Source organism: Protomyctophum bolini (genome assembly GCF_963924005.1).
Source record: "Protomyctophum bolini genome assembly, chromosome: 5".
Classification (NCBI taxonomy): domain Eukaryota; kingdom Metazoa; phylum Chordata; class Actinopteri; order Myctophiformes; family Myctophidae; genus Protomyctophum; species Protomyctophum bolini.
Window position 1 is genome coordinate 6,090,472 of NC_137866.1, and position 22,500 is coordinate 6,112,971.

The following is a 22,500-nucleotide window of genomic DNA, read 5'->3' on the forward strand; positions in this document are numbered from 1 at the left end:
AATGTCCTACTTCATCTTACCACGGTGTCACACAAATGTATAGCCAAGACAGCAGATCTACAAGCTCAACATAGCAGATGTATACAAGTTGAAAGCGCCTGACACCCCTGCGGAAGTCGTGTGGCTTTATGGGGTGTGTAATTGGTAGAAAATAACCATTCCCGTTCTACACCAAAATAAGTCTTTTGTTTTTTTGGGGGTGAACTACTCCTTTAAATTGGCCCTCAGTCAGGAGTTGGCGGTGAAACATAACAAAGATCACAGAGCTACCGTGTCACAGCAGATCTACAAGCTCAAAATAGCAGATGTACAAGTTAGTTGAAAGCGTGTGACAACCCTGCTGAAGTCGTAACAACCAACTGATAGAGTTTGGTGGCCGTGTGGCTTTATGGGGTGTGTGTGTAACTGGTAGAAAATAACCATTCCCCTCTACACCAAAATAAGTATTTTGTTTTTTGGGGTGAACTACTCCTTTAACTTGGCCCTCAGGAGTTGGCGGTGAAACATAACAAAGATCACAGAGCTACCGTGTGTCACATTCCTCCGTCAAAGTGACTTATTGTCTTCAGGAAGTGTCTTGCGGTCGGTGGCGGCGGAGGAGGGGGGGGGTGGGGGGGAAGAACCCGAAACAAAAAACATCTGTATCGTCCACCTGCTATGAAACCCCTGGTGTCTTATCACATAAATTAAGCCATTCTGGGCGGGGAACCCCTTTTGGTGTTACCACCATAATGTTATGCTTTATAGCTATTGAAAAATAGCAGATCTACAAGCTCGTAGCGCGCCACCGAGTGGCGCGCTACGAGCTTGTGTAGGTCTGCTATGTTTTGAAAAATCGAAGAACGATTGACATAGAAACATAGCTTTTTCAGAAAACTGTCAGGATGTAGAAGACACTTTTTTTAAATCTGATCTCAGGTCAGAATGGGTTAATCAGATTGTGTTGACGCTTTAATGTTTGCGTTTCTACTTATGGGCATATTTCTATATGCTGTAATTATCTCGCCTCCTGCTCATCCCCCTCCCCCCCCTCCTCCTCCCCCGCGTGTTATTTTGTTCAATCAAACATAATTAGATTCTGGCACCCAGGCTGATTGGAGATAACAACTCTAAGGCACTGCCAAGATGAGCTATGAGGAATTCTGGAAAATATGCATTGGCACTTCTGATTAAAATAATAATAATAATAAGAAAAAAACAAAAACTCCCACGGATTCACAGAGAAAGACAAACTTATTTTGTAACCACACAGAGCATCCTTAAAGGAGAATTCCATACTAAAAGGCTTTCTTACCTTTCTTTGTGGTTGTTACGTCCCCACCAAAGAGGTCCAGGTGTTATTTTGTGCAAAACCTCCTTATTGGCTATTTCCCCTACCATAAGCCCTCAATGAATTGCATTGAATTGAATGGGAATTGAATGGGGCTATGGGGTGTTGTGCTAATTCGCTTATTTCCATCGCTCAAAATTATATATTTTTTCCTCTCTTCATAATGTAAATAATATCCCAAGCGGCACACTTTACTACTTATTTCGATGGAAATAAGCGAATTAGCACAACACCCCATAGCCCCATTCAATTCCCATTCAATTAAATGCAATTCATTGAGGGCTTATGGTAGGGGAAATAGCCAATAAGGAGTTTTTGCACAAAAAAACCACCTGGACCTCTTTGGTGGGGACGTAACAACTACAAAGAAAGGTAAGAAAGCCTTCTAGCATGGAATTGTCCTTTAACAACATATATGCTTTTAAATATTTGCTTAAATGCTCTTTTGCTTATATGAATACGTTGGTTAGCTCGGGCGAGGAAGGCCTAGCGGTTAAGGCGCATATATACCACATATAGGGCTGTATTTTGCGTGTCTTAAGTACCAGGTCTTGTTCCCTAACTTGAGTAAACTAAAGACCTGGAGGCGTGATCAATGCTCTTTGGCCACTCAGAATAGCCAAATGGCATTGATCACGCCTCCCGGTCTTTAGTTTACTCAAGTTAGGGAATAAGACCTGGTACTTAAGACACGCAAATTACAGCCCATAGGGTCATATTCTCCGTGTCTTAAGGTCTTGTGACTTTAACTAAAGCCACTCAAAACAGCCAAACAGCATTGGCCACGCCTCCAGGTCTTAAGTTAAAGATGACTTTAACTTTGGGGCAGCCCCGTCTAGACTTTGAATGGACAGGTATCAGTCAACAGGCCCGTCTAGAGTTTGAATGGACAGGTATCAGTCAACATGCCCGTCTAGTTTGAATGGACAGGTATCAGTCAACAGGCCCGTCTAGTTTGAATGGACAGGTATCAGTTAAAAGGCCCGTCTAGAGTTTGAATGGACAGGTATCAGTCAACAGGCCCGTCTAGAGTTTGAATGGACAGGTATCAGTCAACAGGCCCGTCTAGAGTTTGAATGGACAGGTTTCGGTCAAAAGGGAGACATGGAAGAAGAAGGACGGATGGGGAAGGATCAACATATGGAATGTCAGAACAAGTCAGCTCCATATATAGAGATCTAAGGGTTTGAGGCCAGGTGTAGAGTTGGGGCCCCTTCCTTTTCCCCCTCCATACCAAATACTCTATAATGGTGTAGACTCTACACCAATATAGAGTATTTGGTATATCGGCTTGTAAAACGGCTATATCACTCTACACTGTAGAGTGATATAGCCGTTTTACAAGCCGATCTACAATCATCGGCCGATCAACAAGCACGACAAGCGCTGCAAGCAAAGAAAGGAGAAAAAAACCAGGAACGGCGTCGGCTTTGTAGATTAAACTATTAACGCCAGCGGTGTTCACACCAGGAGAGATGAAAAGGGGCCGCTGTGGGCGTGGTCGGTGTGGTTATGATGTTTCCTAACAGAGTCAAATCAAAAGTAGTTTATTTTAGATCCTTACGGGAGATAAGACACGGCTTTATAGACAAGGTTATTACCATAAAGACGATAAGTCACACACACACACACACACACACACAGAGCAACAATGAAATAACCTTTAGAGAATCCTTTCCCCCCTCGCTCGCATCCATAAAGGAAGGGGAAAGGAAGAGAAGAAAATAAAACATGTAAATCCACAGAGGGAAGCAGCGAAGTCAGCCGGTTCAGGGTAATTAAAATAACATCCGTCAGGGATATGGAAATACCCCACGTCCCCTTCCATATCCAAGTCTCTGGGTAATTGTGAGCACTTGTATAACCAAATGAGCTCAGAGTCGCTCACCGCCGGGAGTCTGAGGAAGAAGTCAGAACATGGTTTTAGTAAAGTCTCTGCATTAAACCTTTTAGACCTGAGCTCCATTCTTCAAAATGTCTTCTAAATCATGACAGTTTTCTGAAAAACCTCATGTTTCTATATCAGTGGTTCTCAGTATTTCATGTCAAGGACCCCAAAAATTATGTACTTTTCCGCCGACCCTCCATCTGAAAATATGTTGTTCCAGGGACCCCCCCCCCCCCCCAGAAGCAAAGATTAGCGTTAAAAACGTTCGCTCTGAAAGAATATAATTGAAAGATTTGTGCCACATTTTCACGATCTTTAAAAAACAGCAGACCTAGGCACGATACGAGCTTGTAGATCTGATATTTTTCAATAGCAAAATTATAACATAATGCCTAAAACGCCAAAAGGGGTTCCTGCCAAAAATGGGTTAAGTCATGTTGTCGAGGGATGTACTCTGTACTCTTTTACTCAGCTATAGTGGGAGGGAAAGTAACTATAAGTACCTTTACTGAAGCATGTGTAATTAAAGGCTGACGTCTTACCATTTCAACCTATCTTCATATATAATTTAATTGATGAACTGAATGATGCTCATGAATGGTCAAAGTGAATTCTACACAGCTTTACTTTAATTAATTAAACAGAGCTCACCTGCAGTGCCTCTGGAGTCTTCCCACCGCTGCACCTTTTCAAGGGGAACAACAAACACTTTCGGAAATTAAAGAAGGACGACGAGCGATGAGCGTCTCTTCCCCGCATGCATTAAAACAAAGTTGTTTTTTTTTGCAGCGACAGACACATGGAGGGGGGGGGCGTCCGCCGTCCGGCCCGGGTGATGTTTAATTCATGACCGCCAGCATGAAAATAACTCCAGGCTGAACGAGGTGAGACAGCACAGCACCATTCATACATACATCGTCAAAGTCAAAAGCATGATTGAATCTGCATCACACACACACCTTTTTTTTAAATTATTATTATTATTATTCTCAGCAAGACTAAAGTATTTATTGTTCTCAAAGTGGGGACCGGGGACCCCCCGTAGACTGCAAAACATGGATGTCCAAACATACATACATACATGTCCGGTTAAGTCTGAGGTTAGGGTTAGGGCCGATTCATACTCCTATTTTAGAGCCCAATAAAAGTCGGTTCGGCACTGTAGAGCCTAAAATGTGACGTCATTTGAGGTTCGGGGGGGGGGTACTGTCCTAAAGTCGACTCTTCGGTGCTACTGAAAATATCTGACGAGCCGAAATCATTTCGGCACTACAGCGCCGAAACAGCGGTAAAATAGGAGTATGAATCGGCCCTTAGGGTTCGGGGTAGGGTTAGTAGGCTAATGTCCGACATACTGTACATACGTTTATCTGTGTCTTCATGCTGTGCCACTCAAAGTGACTACTGGGTTGGGCTGCTGGTCAGTGCTGGATGCAAGGGCCAACAACCCCTACTATGTATCATGGAGGCTGCTTAGCTTATTTCTGTCACGACAGTTGCCACCACTGGCAACAACCCATAACATCCCATCGTCTGCGCGGCATGGCTAGTCGAGCAGTTCTGATTGGCTGCCTCGTCTCCAGCCATGTTGCCTCAGAATTCTTTAGGGTCACTAATTTGAGCATAACAGCCGAGCGCAGCTACAAAGTGGCATAACGTCAGCAGCAGACCCACAGATGATAATAATGCAGCTGGTAATTAATTGATTTAATCAATTTGGGCTTGTTTTAGGTATGACGTAACCCATTCTGAACGGGAACCCATTTTGGTGTTCAGCATCATGTTATGCTTTAGCTATTGAAAAATAGCAGACCTACAAGCTCATAGCGCGCCACCGAGTGGCGCGCTACGAGCTTGTAGGTCTGCTATTTTTTGAAAAATCGAAGAACGACTGACATTTTTAGAATCTGATCTCTGGTCAGAATGGGTTAATCAGACCCAGTGTGTGTCCAGTGGAAACCTTGTATGAATCTGATCTCAGGTCAGAATGAGTTAAGTGCAAAATGGCCACCGTGTAAATATGAATGAATGGCGTGAAAAGTATTCTGCAACCAGCAGGAGTGCAAATAGAACCACCTTCTATAGGCCAATAATGAGAACCCCCTATTCTGGGTGGAATATTCACCAAAAATGAGCAGATCTCACAATATATATATTGTGGATTGGGTATTTTGTGGCACACATTTTTGGTGCAGTGTGCGTTGTGAACTTGTGAGTTGCAACTCAGGTCTGTTTAACTCTAAGTCTAGAGGTTGTAAAAGTGGTTAAATGGGGTCAGAGAGGAGCTGCGTGAAAAGGGTTTGAGAAGCAGCTGATTTATGCAACGTGTTGATGTGAGCCAGGCCTGTGGAGCAGTGAACCGCAACCTGCCTTGACTTGTTGTGCATCACGTTACAGTACAGTGGTGCTGGAAACGAACGTACGGTAACCAAGTACCTGTACATGCACTGAAGTTATAATTACTCATGGAGCCTTGAAATATTGGATATATACAGTATATATATATATATATTTATATAGTCACATTCCTCCAACGGGTGCAGTACTTTAGTTCGACTAGTCATTGGTCCGAAAAACGACAACCCACCTCAAACCCTAAAGCCTAAACTAACCATAACCGCAAGCGCGGGAGCAAGGCGCTAGTCCAAGATGTGTCCGCATGTCGGACTATAATGCTCCGTCGGATTTACATGCAGTCCCCTAGTCCAACACCCTATACCCAAACCCTAACCTCATGCCACGGGTGAGTTTTAACCCAGCAACGCATGTCGGGAGCCACGGGTGAGTTTTAACCAGCCACGGGTGAGTCTTAACCAGCCACGGGTGAGTCTTAACCAGCCACGTATGTGTTAGACTGTTGCATGTCTGACTGTTAGAACGTCGGACCAACATATGCACCGCCATTCCTAAGCCATTCATTTGATGACCAGCAGCAGCAGGCAGCAGTGGTTCCCTGTATGGAGACAAAAGGAGACATAATGAAAAACTCCCCATGCTGCCAATAGAATTTTAACCAAATATCTCTCATTCCTTTGTACCTCTCCCTCTATTAAGTTACACCAATACAATATTTCACATTCCATTGGTATCCCAATATCTCTGGGATTTCATGTGTATCATTAAAAATTCCTCTGCTTTATCACATTTAAAAAAAGATCCACGTTTTACCTCTCCACACTCACAGCCGTTTACTATATATTTGAACCACTATTCACTTCCACGGAGGACTTCCCTTTCCTATTTTATTTTACTTCTTCTCATAGGAGACCTATGCTATCAGTTTCAATTGAAACGGGCCTCCACCCAGTCTAACCCCCCCCCCCTCCACACACACACACACACACACACACACACACACACACACACTCTTGCACTGACGCCCTCTCTCTCTCTCTCTCTCGCCCTGTCTTTCTTGCTCATTCGCTGCCTTGCTCTCTCCCACGCTGTTAAGTTACACCTATTTCCTGTTAATAACCTGCTGGGTAAACTTGTGATGTAAAGGGGAAGAGAATTAAGAGCACTGCCGAGCACCGATCCATTTCTGTTGTTCTGTCTCAATGTTTGTTTTACATCATCGTGTTGTAAGATGATATATAATGAGAGCGCCCCTCACTTCACACGGGTGTGATTTATATTATTATTACAAGACATACATTTACCACTTCAGGCCATTTGAAAGTAGCCAATCTACAAGCTCACAATGCGTCGCAACGTGACGTATTTATTTTGATACCAAAACTTTAGTTTTTGTTTCTAGATTGTGGTAATTACTTTAACTTAATGTTGTTGTGGAGAGGGAGGTCTGCATGGAACTCTCTGGTGGAGCTGTTGCTCCACCAGAGGAAAATAAAACATGTGCATGATCAACATTTACCTCTCCACACTCTCTCCAGCATTGTATCTGTTTATGTAACCGTTTACTCTTATTTGTGGTGTACATAAGAGTGGTGTTTTTCCAAGAGAACTCCCCCCCCCCCCCCCCCCCATACAGAAAACAAGCAACATTACAAAAAGAGCACATAATACATTACTTAATTAGTACTGGGTAGATTGTTCCAAATTGTTTTTCCTTGAACTGAAAAGGACAAACATTTTGCGCAAAAGGCTGTGCGTCTAGCCTGCAGGTCTGTAGGTCTGCAGGCTGTGCTGCCTGTAGGCCTGCAGGCTCTGCGGTCTGTAGGCATGCAGGCTGTGCATCTGCAGGCTGTGCTGTCTGTAGGCCTGCAGGCTGTGCGTCTAGCCTGCAGGTCTGTAGGCCTACATGCTGTGCTGTCTGTAGCCTGCAGGCTGTGCGTCTAGCCTGCAGGCCTGCTGGCCTACATGCTGTGCTGTCTGTAGGCCAGCAGGCTGTGCGTCTAGCCTGCAGGTCCACACATAAGGAACTGTCTCTGGACCAGATTGGTGGAGATCTTCAATCATACATGGAGGTGTCGAGATGATGTAATCAGCTTTATGTCCAGGTGGCCAATGCCATCTGCTCAGGATTCATAGTAATGACCTGGACTTTTTGCAAAGCCACAGAGAGCATTCAAATTGGCATAATTTAGGAATTATCATAATTTAGTCACGCAGGTGAAATCGCAGAGGGTTCCTACAAACCTAAAGGATCCGATATCAAGGATGTTTTTCATCAGTATTTTAAAAGCATAGATGTGTTTGTTTACATAACAAAACAATACTTTTCTGTTTGGTTTTACTCATCATTTCCAATCTATAGCAGCAGTTTATCAGCCACTGGAGTAGTGTGGACCGGTGGTGTTAACATGCAGAGACATTGTTTATTTAAGTACGTCCCGTTCATCAAAACAAACAGTGAAAAACACAGGTCTTAAAGTTGCTATGTTACATCCCATTGTCCCATTCAGACTACGGTGGAAGATTGGGAGTGAGTCTGCAGTTCTGATTGCAATGGGAAGTTCATTCCATAGTTTTGGAGCCAGAAGGGGCTCCAAAACTATTAATTCTGTGTTTTAATGGCACCCATATCTTTTTAAACAACTGTGATCATGCTGAAAGCTGAATAAACACACATAATATATTATTACTTCATGAAGAGAAATAACTCAATGTTTGATTGTGGAGATGAGAGCCCGATACATCAATATGAGAGAGAGTGTTGGCTTCTTCATTCCTTCCAGATGTCTGTAAGATCCACAACATCATTGATCAGCAGATGCAGATTCTGATGAACTGAACATTTCCCATTAGTGATCGCATGGATATTCTCAACGTAATCTGAACAATTGATCAAAATGGTGCAGACTGCAGAGCGGCATACTTACAGTATTTAGACTTTGTAATGATCATTCAATCAATTGTGAATGAATTCATGCTTGTGTGTGTGCGTGTGTGTGTGTGTGTGTGTGTGTGTGTGTGTGTGTATGTGTGTGTGCGTGTGTGCGTGCGTGTGCGTGCGCGTGCATGTGTGTGGACCAAAATGTCCCCAGAAGAATTAACATTATTTCTTCACTTGGCCCCATTCTTCGCCCTCCTCCAGGGCCATTCTACTGCTTCATTCAATATTATGGTCAGTTCTTCCCCAGTAGGCTGCAGGTGTACTGTAGGAAATGGTCAGTTCTTCCCTAGTAGGCTGCAGGTGTACTGTAGGAAATGGTCAGTTCTTCCCCAGTAGGCTGCAGGTGTAATGTAGGAAATGGTCAGTTCTTCCCTAGTAGGCTGCAGGTGTACTGTAGGAAATGGTCAGTTCTTCCCCAGTAGGCTGCAAGTGTACTGTAGGAAATGGTCAGTTCTTCCCCAGTAGGCTGCAGGTGTTCTGTAGGAAAGGGTCAGTTCTTCCCTAGTAGGCTGCAGGTGTAATGTAGGAAATGGTCAGTTCTTCCCTAGTAGACTGCAGGTGTACTGTAGGAAATGGTCAGTTCTTCCCTAGTAGGCTGCAGGTGTAATGTAGGAAATGGTCACTTCTTCCCTAGTAGGCTGAAGGTGTACTGTAGGAAATGGTCAGTTCTTCCCCAGTAGGCTGCAGGTGTACTGTAGGAAATGGTCAGTTCTTCCCTAGTAGGCTGCAGGTGTAATGTAGGAAATGGTCAGTTCTTCCTATAGTAGGCTGAAGGTGTACTGTAGGAAATGGTCAGTTCTTCCCTAGTAGGATGCAGGTGTACAGTAGGAAATGGTCAGTTCTTCCCCAGTAGGCTGCAGGTGTACTGTAGGAAATGGTCAGTTCTTCCCTAGTAGGCTGCAGGTGTACTGTAGGAAATGGTCAGTTCTTCCCTAGTAGGCTGCAGGTGTACTGTAGGAAATGGTCAGTTCTTCCCTAGTAGGCTGCAGGTGTAATGTAGGAAATGGTCAGTTCTTCCCTAGTAGACTGCAGGTGTACTGTAGGAAATGGTCAGTTCTTCCCTAGTAGGCTGCAGGTGTACTGTAGGAAATGGTCAGTTCTTCCCTAGTAGGCTGCAGGTGCACTGTAGGAAATGGTCAGTTCTTCCCTAGTAGGCTGCAGGTGTACTGTAGGAAATGGTCAGTTCTTCCCTAGTAGGCTGCAGGTGTACTGTAGGAAATGGTCAGTTCTTCTCCTAGTAGGCTGCAGGTGTAGGCCTACTGTAGGAAATGGGCGCAGGCACATTGTTGCGTAAACAAACGCCTAGACGAGGCGCCTCTTCCAGGTTTTTAAACATCTGCTGGATGGAAATGACGCCTGCGCGTCATGGCTTCAACTTGTAGTGTCGGCAAAAAAAAAGACGAAACGCTCTGGCGACGCTATAGCAGAGACGGCTCACTGTATTTACATGCCTGACGATTATTTGCATTGCAAAACTTTTGATATAGATTATTTGCGATATGTCGATTGTTGAAATGAAAATTGATGCATCGATGCAGTTTATGTGTATCGTTACACCCCTAGTACGTATACGGTACGTATAGCCTCCAGTCAAACATTATGACGTTACGTCACAGTTGTCCCAAGAAGTCATCACAGTATAGGTGGAGTCCCTGCTATCAGATGATCTGAATCTGGCCAGACATTTATGCTGACATCATGACCTTGGATAGGCTCAGTGCGCTGAATGACCAGACATTTCTATCATTTCGATAAAAAAAAAAATATATACTTCACACGACCAATAATTAATAAAGATTTTGTGGGGGATATAATGAAGTTTGTGACTGTGCCACCCCCACATTTCTCCCGGTAATTCCCCTGTCTTGACATGCCTTGTCCCCCAGGGCAGAATCCAGGCTTATACACATACTAAATAGCGATAGTGATTCTCATAATTTCAATAAATAAGATTTAGAAATAAAAGGCATTGGCATGTATAAAGTCACTTCCTGGTTAGTGGTTTATATTAGTGCAAGGATCTAATCATGCGAGCAACATACAGTAGATACAGTAGAATCAGACATTCCCATAGTGACATCCATCACAATATTAGCTAACCAGAATACTCCCTGTTTTACATGTCATATAGCCACTTTAAAGTGCATCTTTATACACCTCAGCACTGATGATGAGCTGAAACACCTGGCCCAGTACAGGCAGGGCACTGCTCCATGGAGCAGCCAGTGCCATGTATACAGGCCAGGTGTGGCTAATCAGCTTAATGGTAGGCTACACCTCAGTAATCACTGCGGCCAGTATAGCATATAGGCTAATACAAACATGTGTGTGCGTGCGAGCAGGTGGCATGGATTCATTGATTGATTCACTTCACACGTGGTTGAGACTTGAGAGAGAGAGAGAGCTCTCGCCCACGATGCCCCCCCCCAGACGCACGCACGCACAGTGTGTGTGTGTGCGCGTGCGCGCGCACACACACACACACACACACACACGGCAGCATCTGATTGTAAAATTCCTGAATAAATAGAATAATACTACACTGAGACTGAGGAGTTGAGAGGATTCGATTCCTCTCCTCTCCTCCTCTCCTCTCTTTCTTCGACCTACCGGTGCACTGAGAACCTCCCCTTTCTACCCATCTGACAACCCCTCTCTCTCTCTCTCTCTCTCTCTCTCTCTCTCTCTCTCTCTCTCTCTCTCACACCCAGTTTAAATTGACATTGCTGTGTGCAGAGGGAACATGATCACACACAGTCAGTGCTCCGCTCCTCTCGCTCGCTTCTTCTGCTGCACTCACACACTCAGTATCTCTCTCTCTCTGCCTCTGCCTCTCTCTCTCTCCCTCTGTCTATCTCTCTCTGTGTGTGTGTCTCTCTCTCTCTGTGTGTGCGTCTCTCAATCTTTCTCTCTCTCAATCTCTCTCTCTCAAACACACGCACACACACTACACACACACTCCCTCTCTCTTTCACTCACACACACTCACTCACACACACGCTGTCTGTCGGGTTGAAAGCTGCACGCGAGCTGCTGCAGACCTCAATGCTGCTGATCACTGGCTTTAAATACTGACACACAAGGACCGTGTCACAGACAGACAGACAGACAGACAGACAGTAAAGAGTACAGTATAAGTCCAGGTTAGTTTGAAGCGCAGACAGACAGACAGACAGACATATCATGTACGTGCACGCTGCGATCCGCGCCAGTGTTGGATTAGTGGCGTTCTGCCTGGTCGTCTTTGTCCAGCATCCCGCACGCGCGACGGCGAGTAAAAGCATGCAAGGTAAGTTTTGTGCGCGCCCGCCCGCCTGTGTGTGTGTGTGTGTGTGTGTGTGTGTGTGTGTGTGTGTGTGTGTGTTTGTTTACTTTTCTTTCGTTTCTCCTCCAATCCCGTCAAAATGTCATAGTGCAGTCAGTGTGGCTGTCAAAACTTTTTTCCCATTTCCAAAGGACCCCGAATTAATGTTAATCACATCAAAAAATTGAATTGATAAATTGAAAAAATGGTGGACCCTATTGTAAACAATTAAGTGTAATGCTTTATGGTGTCTCCACAGTTAACATAGTTTTTGTATTGAGTTCTGCTTGAAATGTATGCTACTGTAATTCTGCAAACAACTGTTTATAAATACTTCAATCAATCAATAAATCAATCAATCTGTTTGTGTCAGGGACCCCCCCCCCCCACACACACACGCACAAAAGCCATACAAGTTTTATGTTCTTGCTTTTTTCTTTTCTAAATGCTGCCATAGGTGCCGTCATGCTAAAATGGTTAAACTATATATTTTTTTATGTGACATTAAGACATTTTAGCTAGGGACCCCTCAGGGACCCTCAGGAGGGACCCCTCAGGAGGGACCCCTCAGGGACCCTCAGGGACCCCTCAGGGACCCCGTTGTCGGACCACACTTGTCTTATCTTCCTGCTGTCTTCTGACTGTGAAACATCACTGTTTCATGGATGATTATGAATGATGATCCTCTATTGCTCTGCACTATGTATCGTTGCAGAAACCTATAGTCTCTCTCTCTCTCTCTCTCTCTCTCTCTCTCTCTCTCTCTCTCTCTCTATAAATATATATATATCAAAAGTAGCAGATCCACAAGCTAGATCACTTTTGGTTTCCACCCGATATAGGCCTATACTGTATTGTTTTTGAATATGGAACATTCACTATATGCGGTCAGTTTAATTGAAAGCATTAGCAAATCAAAAGAATACAGTGGGTCACTGAAGATCAAGAATAGGCTACTGCACCTTTCTATAGCCTACATGTAATGTAGGCTATGATTTCACTTTATTGTACGTTAACACAACCATCTAATGTCTGTCTATATGCCAGTGGACGTAGCTATAATCCTTTTTAAAGTTCGCACTAAATGGGCTGCAAACCTACGTGAGAACACTTGATGATGTGCAGTCAGTGTATATGCATGGACTTCATGTCTAGATGGGCAGTAATATGGATGTAGTTGTGCATCACATGATGTCGATTTTCATATTTTCTAATGTGCTGGCATGTTCAAATCTGTCTTTAAGTTTATGTAGTGTACTTTTTTCATGTTGTCTTGTCTTCACTGAGTTTGAGCTGCGACTATACCTCTGTTGCGTTGTTGTAACTTGTAGTGATTCTGATTTACAAACGAGTGTTCAGTTCAGCAACATTTGAAAGAAAGAAAGAAAAGGTTCCGTTGACAGCAGACTCTTTATGTCCTTGTGGTCTTAAAAAAGGAAACGCTGATCTACAAAATGGCACAAACCAAACGTTGAACAGTTCTGTGCAAAGAAAGGTGGTTTTACTGGTAGCGAGGGCTGTGGGTGAGGCTGTCTGTAACTGTCCAGCACAAAGTATTTGACACCGATCTGTAACCCAAACGGACTCATTCCTTTGCCCGTCGTCAGACACTGACTGTCCTGTTTTCTCACGTTATGTCACTGAACATTCACCACTTCCAACCTTGGCATCTCTACACACGTTTCATGGGCTTGACGTTGTCTGTAAACGTTTAAAACAATCTTCAAAAATATAGCAGATCTGCAAGCTCTCAAAACACTTTTTGAGACCGTTGATCTTTTTAAAGCTTGTCCACGCTTGTTATATTTGTACAGAGCTTGTACACTCTTGCTGTTCTTGAGCTTGTACTGTAGTTGTAGACTTATTTTCTGCTATTTGAGCATCTAGATGTGTTTTTTTTTTTTTTTTTTAGATGTTCTGCTATTTGATTTTTCTTCTTTTTTACAAGTGGTTAAAGATGATTTATTTCTTCATGGTAGATGTGCAGAGAGGACTAATGCATTTATTTTTCTTCTTTTTTATTAGTTCTGTAGTTGTCGTATATGCCCCCCCCCCCCCCCCCCCCACATCCCATCTGATCCTCATCGCTTATTTATAACAAAAGACCAAAAAAAACGCCTCAGCTCAGAGTTGCCAAAACTATTTGCATGCAGAGACACATCAAGTGTGTGTGTGTGTGTGTGTGTGTGTGTGTGTGTGTGTGTGTGAGTGTGTGTGTGTGTGTGTGCTGGCATTCGGTGACGTTCTGCATACACACGCACACAAAAAGGCATCCGTTGAGGCTGCCGAGCCCGACAAGAAGAAGGGGGAGAAAGAAAGGAGGGGGGGGGGGGGGGGGGAGGGTTGCATCCTGGGTGGTCTTCACCCCCCCCCCCCCCCACCCCCCGCTTGTGGGAAAACCCAATATTTACATTTTGCAATTAGAAGTACTTTTTTCTTTCTTAATTTTCCACAACATCGATTACACAGTGTGCTTGTGGCGAGGAATGCCGTTCCTCTGAGAGGCAGTGAGTCAAGCACCTGTTTACTGCACCGCTTCCCAAGCAGTGGGTCGGGACCCGCTAGGAGGGCCGTGGAGCAACTTTTATGGGTCGCGCGAGTAAATGCCCCCCCTTTTTTTTTGTTTTGCGCAATTTCGTTTTTTAATGATTAACATTTTAAAAGAAAAGGCCACATATAAACCCATTAATTAGAGGGGAAAATAATACTTTTTAAGTAGTAGTGAAAATAGCCCATAATTTCACTGGTTTGGGTCCCGAAGGGACATCAAATGTCTCTCTTCTTGGGTCTGAAGGTGCCTTCCAGCTTGAATGAGAGAGACCGATCTGGGGCAGAGAGAGATGGGGGAGAGATAGACAAACAGACAGACAGAGATGGAGAAAGACAGAGAGACACCGGCAGAGAGAGAGAGAGAGAGAGAGAGAGGAGATATAGGGGGGTAGAGAGGAGGAGAAGAGAGAGAGGTTTGGGAGGGGGGCTGACCTGAGATCAGATTCATACGAGGTTTCCACTGGACACACACTGGTCTGATTAACCCATTCTGACCTGAGATCAGATTCTAAAAATGTCAGTCGTTCTTCGATTTTTCAAAAATAGCAGACCTACAAGCTCGTAGCGCGCCACTCGGTGGCGCGCTATGAGCTTGTAGATCTGCTATTTTTCAATAGCTAAAGCATAACATGAGGCTAACGCCAAAACGGGTTCCCGTTCAGAATGGGTTAATGAGTGCACTGCTATGTGATACCGATCCTTACAAAGCTAATGAGTGCAGTGCGATATGGCCGCAGATCAATCAAAAATAAACTGGTGGCATGAGGAGGCTATAATATGGCCATGAAGAACCTTCGCCAACTAAAGAACCATGTCCAGCAATCAATTGTTTGTCCAGCAATTTGTTTAATTTTATCATTCAAATGTTTTGCCAATATTTGGGACCCACTTTGCAAAATCCTCACGGCAAACCAGTGGGCCCCCGGGCCACAGGTTGAGCATCACTGTTCTATGTCTATCTCTGAAGAACGTGCCATGGTCACATAACCATTAGTGCGTGCTTTGATGGTTACAGTTTTATAATCGGTTTTGATGAGTAAACCTTTGTGGATATCTTCTCATTTCTCATTGTATGCTAGTTTGTTACTGCCATTCAGGATGGAAAATGAAATGGATTTGGGGAGAAGTAGTTTCATAAGGTTGGTATGAAGTACTTGATATACTTATTAGCCTATATTTTGGCTAATGCTTTATACATTTATTTGATTTTCGATTATGAAATATTAAAATTAAGATTTCGGAGACTCCCGGCAATTAATCGGAAAATCAATTAATCGGCGGCATCCCTACTGTCTGTGTGTGAGAGAGAGACAGACAGACAGACAGACAGAGAAAATGTCTTAGTGCGTGTGCAACATGCGTAGAATTCGCGGCCAATCACTTGTCCCCCTGGCGAGCTGAGTCGGGAAGCTCCTTCCTATACCAACGAGGCGCCGGAAACCCAGGCAACGGCTGAGGACCAGGCTGACATGTTGCTGTCTGTGTTGGTGTAACCTCTGCCCCATCCAGAGCCCCCAGCCCTGGAGGGTCTGTTGTAGCAGGGAGCCCAGCCCTGGGGGTCTGTTGTAGCAGGGAGGCCAGGCCTGGGGGTCTGTTGTAGCAGGGAGCCCAGCCCTGGAGGGTCTGTTGTAGCAGGGAGCCCAGCCCTGGAGGGTCTGTTGTAGCAGGGAGCCCAGCCCTGGGGGTCTGTTGTAGCAGGGAGGCCAGGCCTGGGGGTCTGTTGTAGCAGGGAGCCCAGCCCTGGAGGGTCTGTTGTAGCAGGGAGCCCAGCCCTGGAGGGTCTGTTGTAGCAGGGAGGCCAGGCCTGGGGGTCTGTTGTAGCAGGGAGGCCAGGCCTGGAGGGTCTGTTGTAGCAGGGAGCCCAGCCCTGGAGGGTCTGTTGTAGCAGGGAGGCCAGCCCTGGAGGGTCTGTTGTAGCAGGGAGCCCAGCCCTGGAGGGTCTGTTGTAGCAGGGAGGCCAGCCCTGGAGGGTCTGTTGTAGCAGGGAGCCCAGCCCTGGAGGGTCTGTTGTAGCAGGGAGGCCAGCCCTGGAGGGTCTGTTGTAGCACGGAGCCCAGCCCTGGGGGTCTGTTGTAGCAGGGAGCCCAGCCCTGGAGGGTCTGTTGTAGCACGGAGCCCAGCCCTGGGGGTCTGTTGTAGCAGGGAGGCCAGCCCTGGGGGTCTGTTGTAGCAGGGAGGCCAGCCCTGGAGGGTCTGTTGTAGCAGGGAGGCCAGCCCTGGGGGTCTGTTGTAGCAGGGAGGCCAGGCCAAGCCACTCAGAACTGCTTAAAGCCCATGTCAAGGTACACAGAGGGGGCACATTGGCCTCTTAAGAGCCGCCCACCACGCTTGGGGCCTTTAGCATGTTGGGATCAGGAGTTGTGGCTGTTAAAAGCCCAGCCAATAGGAAGGCACACAGAAGTGGGTGGGGCTTAAGCAATTACAGGCTGTCCCTTTTTGTCATCTTAAGAGCACCTAACAAGGTCGGGGTGCTTAGCATGCTGGGAACTGGAGTTATGGCTGTTATGTTATGAACCCTGGGCAATGTAGGAACACATGGGGGTATAGGACCCTGGGCGAGGGCCATGGGGGCCACACGTGGTCCTTGGTTTGGCTATTGTGATCGAAGACCCCTGACCCAGTGTCGGTGACAAGTTTGGTGCAGATCGGAGCAACGGTGCACGTCACAGGTCTGCACGTTAGTGACATCCACCGTTGACCGTCTCGACCCACTGTCGGCGTGTCGGTTGACCCTCTAGGTCTAGCCCATTTTAATACAGGATTATATATTTATAGAAATGCACTCTGTCGAGGTGCCAACTTGCGCCTTGCACACAAGTAGGCCATACATGACCGAGTCCATACAAGTACTGCTACTAACTAATGTCTATTACAACTGCTGTTCTACATTCTTTAGGACCGTTATTGACCTTATACCAACCTTGGAACGTACCTTAGTTATGTCACCATCAACAACCACCCACCACTCTTACCCTGACCCATACATACATACATTTAGGTATGAGGTCTAGCTTAACTTGGACTCAGGGGGGTGGACGCCTCTGCCTTGCATAGTCCCCAGTGAATAGGCAGTTTGCCCTTCACTGGTAACCCCACTTTTAAAATTTAAATTTATTTTTTAAATATATGAAGGTATTGTGGGCTGGGCTTTTTACAAAAAAGCCCCCCTTTTAAATACATACACACATACATACATACCTACCTACATACATTCATTTCAGAAGTTTTAGCAGTTTTTAAGGACCCACTTTTAGGCCAGTGCACCAGAGCAAGCTCTTGCCTTTTTTTAAACCCTACCCATTTTAACCAAATACATACATACATACATACCCAGCCCATCACCAAACATACCTTAGTTACATCAGCTAATCCCTGATTGGCCGACGGACAACACCGACATACGCAGCCGATTACAGCACTTGCACGCTCTTGCTTGCGCAAGTAATAAATCCACTTTCTTTTGCAGATAATATTGCTTGTCGTCGCTTCTCTCTTGGGCTTGTTTTCCTAGACCTGGTTGCTTATTTCTCTCACAGAATCTGACAACACTGACCAACCACTGGTGGGAACCTAGCGGCACCAGTGTTATATGAGGCCCCTCTACCCCCCCAAACCCCCAAACTCTTCATTAGTCCTTCTTTTTTTTAATATATATATACAAGTATTTTATTAAATTTCCACAAGTTACAAGTCATCACAGTACATATATCAAAGCTTGGGATTCCATACAATAATATGCTTCTTGTCGTCATATAAAAGCATCACATCAAATACATACATCATCACACATCGTAATACATAATACATACATCGAATCCATTTAGAGCAAAAACACTTTTACGTAGGCGCCAGAGAACGCGAGCAAACAGCACCATGCTTTGGTGCCATGGGTACTATACCCGCAGCACCCACTAACGCCCAAATGTGCTGTTCTGAGGGCCTCGCCACCCGCCAACAAATGGCACCATGCTTTGGTGCCATGTGTACTATACCCGCAGCACCCCCTAACGCCCAAATGTGCTGTTCTGAGGGCCTCGCCACCCGCCAACAAATGGCACCATGCTTTGGTGCCATGTGTACTATACCCGCAGCACCCCCTAACGCCCAAATGTGCTGTTCTGAGGGCCTCGCCACCCGCCAACAAATGGCACCATGCTTTGGTGCCATGTGTGTGTGTCTATCCGCTGGCATACATCTTACATCTTACATTACAAAGAGTACATTTGTCTGGGCTGTGCTAAAATGACTTCAGTGCCAAAGTGGGCCAGTTTAAGTGCGTTTGCAGTCTCTTCAGGTCCATTGTTTTTTTCTCCTTTTAAGTCCTTCCCGTTCTCAGCATGACTCGGCAGTGTTTTCTGGCAGTGTTTGCAGTGTTTCTGTTCTTTATACTTTAATGAAGCAGCCATGTTGTCTCTCTCTCTCTCCTCTCCCCCTTCCATTTAGTCATATTATGCAGTTGTTATAATTCACACTGCCTACTTGTACCACCGTTTCCACTGCAAGGAATTGGGATAAGTGGTGTCAAAATGAGTGCCTAAAAAGTATCGTCCCCAGGGCGGGTCTGAGCTAAGCTAAGCAGGGCCAATAACTCACTGACTTTTAATTTAGACCAGGATCATTGTTGTGTAATGCATTATAATCGATTATATTGTATTATAATCACTCTCATACACCGTATTTAGTGTTTACTATATGAAATTGTGCATTTCCCATCAGTCAGTCAGTCAGTCAGTCACCCCCCAGGCATGACCATATGTGACTAAATTTGACTGAGGGACTGCCATTGGATTTGTTTTGAATTTTTGTGTTTTCATGTCATATGAAAGCAGGGAATCATAGCTTCAAATTGACATTGGTTGTTCAGTTTGACCCACCAGTTTTGGAGATATGGCTTATAGAGTATAATGTCTTGCAGAAAACAGCGAGTTGAGAAAACAGGCTTGAAAGGTTCACTTCTGTGGTCTCTAACATTACACCTAGCTACATGTTTAAGCATTTATATGTCATCAATATTAAGCCCATATATGAAGTTCCCTGATGTCATCAATATTAAGCCCATATATGGAGATCCCTGATGACATTACATAGTGTTGATCCTCCCCCATCCATCCTTCCTCTTCGATGTCTCCCTTTTTGACTGATACCTGTCCATTTAAACTCTAGACGGGTCCGCCCCAACGTTACGCAACCACAGGGCTGTGTGGGGCTAAAGCTGCAGTCGAAATCGTGGGGTAGAAAAAAGTGGGGTCTTTCGGGTGGGTTCCAGGGGTCCTCAGCAACATCTGTTAACGTACTGTAGCATCACAATCGTATTTATTAACCACCTTCTAGACAACGGCAGATCTACACGATCACAGCGATCACATTTAAAATGTATTCATTTTAAATACCAATGGCGTCTTCTCTTCTGGGGGACCCTGGTACAAAGTATTTTCAGATGAGTGGGGTGGGGGTCTGCGGGCAAACGCATATCAATTTGGGGGTCCTACTACTGATATAAGTTAACCCACACAGGACTCCTTCCATGCAGGCTGTGTCAATTACCCTGCCGTTGCATATATTACAGCCGGCATGTCTTTAATTGATTGAATGCTTTATTAGTCAGACATGTAAACGGCATGATCGTGGTACAGCAGTTTGGAGATGAGCTGTGCACACATGCACACTTGCACGCACACTGGCGTGGGACCACAGTATATAAGCTAGGGGCTAGGGGGCTAGGGGCCTGCATGTGTTATTAGTAATGGGACGACAGTGTAAGATAGGGGCTAGGGGGCTAGGGGCCTGCATGTGTTATTAGTAATGGGACGACAGTGTAAGATAGGGGCTAGGGGGCTAGGGGCCTGCATGTGTTATTAGTAATGGGACGACAGTGTAAGATAGGGGCTAGGGGGCTAGGGGCCTGCATGTGTTATTAGTAATGGGACGACAGTGTAAGATAGGGGCTAGGGGGCTAGGGGCCTGCATGTGTTATTAGTAATGGGACGACAGTGTAAGATAGGGGCTAGGGGGCTAGGGGCCTGCATGTGTTATTAGTAATGGGACGACAGTGTAAGATAGGGGCTAGGGGGCTAGGGGCCTGCATGTGTTATTAGTAATGGGACGACAGTGTAAGATAGGGGCTAGGGGGCTAGGGGCCTGCATGTGTTATTAGTAATGGGACGACAGTGTAAGATAGGGGCTAGGGGGCTAGGGGCCTGCATGTGTTATTAGTAATGGGACGACAGTGTAAGATAGGGGCTAGGGGGCTAGGGGCCTGCATGTGTTATTAGTAATGGGACGACAGTGTAAGATAGGGGCTAGGGGGCTAGGGGCCTGCATGTGTTATTTGTAATGGGACAACAGTATAAGCTAGGGGCTAGGGGGCTAGGGGCCTGCATGTGTTATTTGTAATTGAATGCATGCAAGTTGTTTCCTTGTTGCCTTCAGCACTTATAATAATGTAGTCCCCCAAATTATCTTATAAATATACACAAACAATATATAGGCACACGCACACGCACGCACACACACACACACACACACACACACACACACACACACACACACACACACACACACACACACGCTGCGACGTCTCTGTCGGGTGGAAACCGCATTTGTCCTGATAACTGTTACGTTTCAGGATTCCAAATCAAAAACAGTATCACAAGTAGCAGATCTACAAGCTTGAAATGCGCCACGAAGCGCCACATTTCGAGTTTGTAGATCTGCTACTTTTGATACTTGCGTGGCACTGTACTATGATGAAGTAAGGCAGCCTTAATGTTGGTAACCAAATGGAACCTTATAGTTGAGAGCGTAAGTAACATGAAACCAAATGCACCCTTAAACCTGCTTAATTTACAGTCAGAGAATGTAACATACCGTAATTGCTATTTTGATTAACGTTTGCCTGTTATCTGTCCTATGGTACCACATCAATACACAGCATGGAATTGTGGACACAATCCTATATCCAGTGATAACAAAATCCTTTAGTTTTGGCTGAGCCGTGGCTCAAAATGCCGATACAATTATGGGCCTTGTATTGCCCTTGATATGAAAAAGGTTGAAAGGTCAGTATAGGTTAAGTTGATTTACAAATAATCGGCAAAAAGTTAAAATATGGAGATAAGAGGTTTTCTGTCCGACAGCAACGATATAAACTCTGTCTAACACGGATCAGGGCCGTGTCAGGACCAGACACAGCAGTGTCTGACAACACTATACTGGCATGTCTCTCTCTCTCTCTCTCTCTCTCTCTCTCTCTCTCTCTCTCTCTCTCTCTCTCTCTCTCATCACCTTCACTCTCTTGTGTGTGTGTGTGTGTGTGTGTGTGTGTGTGTAGTCCTGACAAGCTCCCTGCGCTGGTATTTGTTGAGTTGTTAAGAGTCTGATCCCCTCAGAGACTCCATGTGCCTTAAAGCGTTCCTCTTTGTCTGCCAAAGGTAACAAGAGTACTTTTCCCCCCCTCTTTTTTTTTTTGCACAGTCATTTTTTAACCAGCGTCTGAACGATGTGATGTATTCAGGTTTTTACCCAGCGTCTGAACGCTGTGATGTATTCAGGTTTTTACCCAGCGTCTGAACACTGTGATGTATTCAGGTTTTTACCCAGCGTCTGAACGCTGTGATGTATTCAGGTTTTTACCCAGGCGTCTGAACACTGTGATGTATTCAGGTTTTTACCCAGCGTCTGAACGCTGTGATGTATTCAGGTTTTTACCCAGCCTCTGAACACTGTGATGTATTCAGGTTTTTACCCAGCGTCTGAACAGGGTGATGTATTCAGGTTTTTAACCAGCGTCTGAACACTGTGATGTATTCAGGTTTTTACCCAGCGTCTGAACGGGGTGATGTATTCAGGTTTTTAACCAGCGTCTGAACGCTGTGATGTATTCAGGTTTTTACCCAGCGTCTGAACAGGGTGATGTATTCAGGTTTTTACCCAGCGTCTGAACGCTGTGATGTATTCAGGTTTTTACCCAGCGTCTGAACAGGGTGATGTATTCAGGTTTTTACCCAGCGTCTGAACGCAGTGATGTATTCAGGTTTTTACCCAGCGTCTGAACGCTGTGATGTATTCAGGTTCTTACCCAGCGTCTGAACGCTGTGATGTATTCAGGTTTTTACCCAGCGTCTGAACGCTGT

At 45.2% G+C, this 22,500-nt stretch overlaps 1 protein-coding gene across 4 annotated transcripts in view; it reads left to right on the forward strand.

Annotated features, from left to right (window-relative positions):
• The first annotated feature begins 11,444 nt into the window (after positions 1-11,444).
• scube3 (signal peptide, CUB domain, EGF-like 3) overlaps positions 11,445-22,500 on the forward strand; it is a 216,113-nt gene continuing 205,057 nt past the window's right edge. For all 4 annotated transcript variants that reach the window (XM_080762693.1, XM_080762695.1, XM_080762694.1 and 1 more), the window contains exon 1: positions 11,445-11,803. In XM_080762693.1, coding sequence (XP_080618819.1) covers positions 11,698-11,803 — 106 coding nt within the window. In that variant the 5' untranslated portion in view covers positions 11,445-11,697. The remainder of the gene's footprint in view (positions 11,804-22,500) is intronic.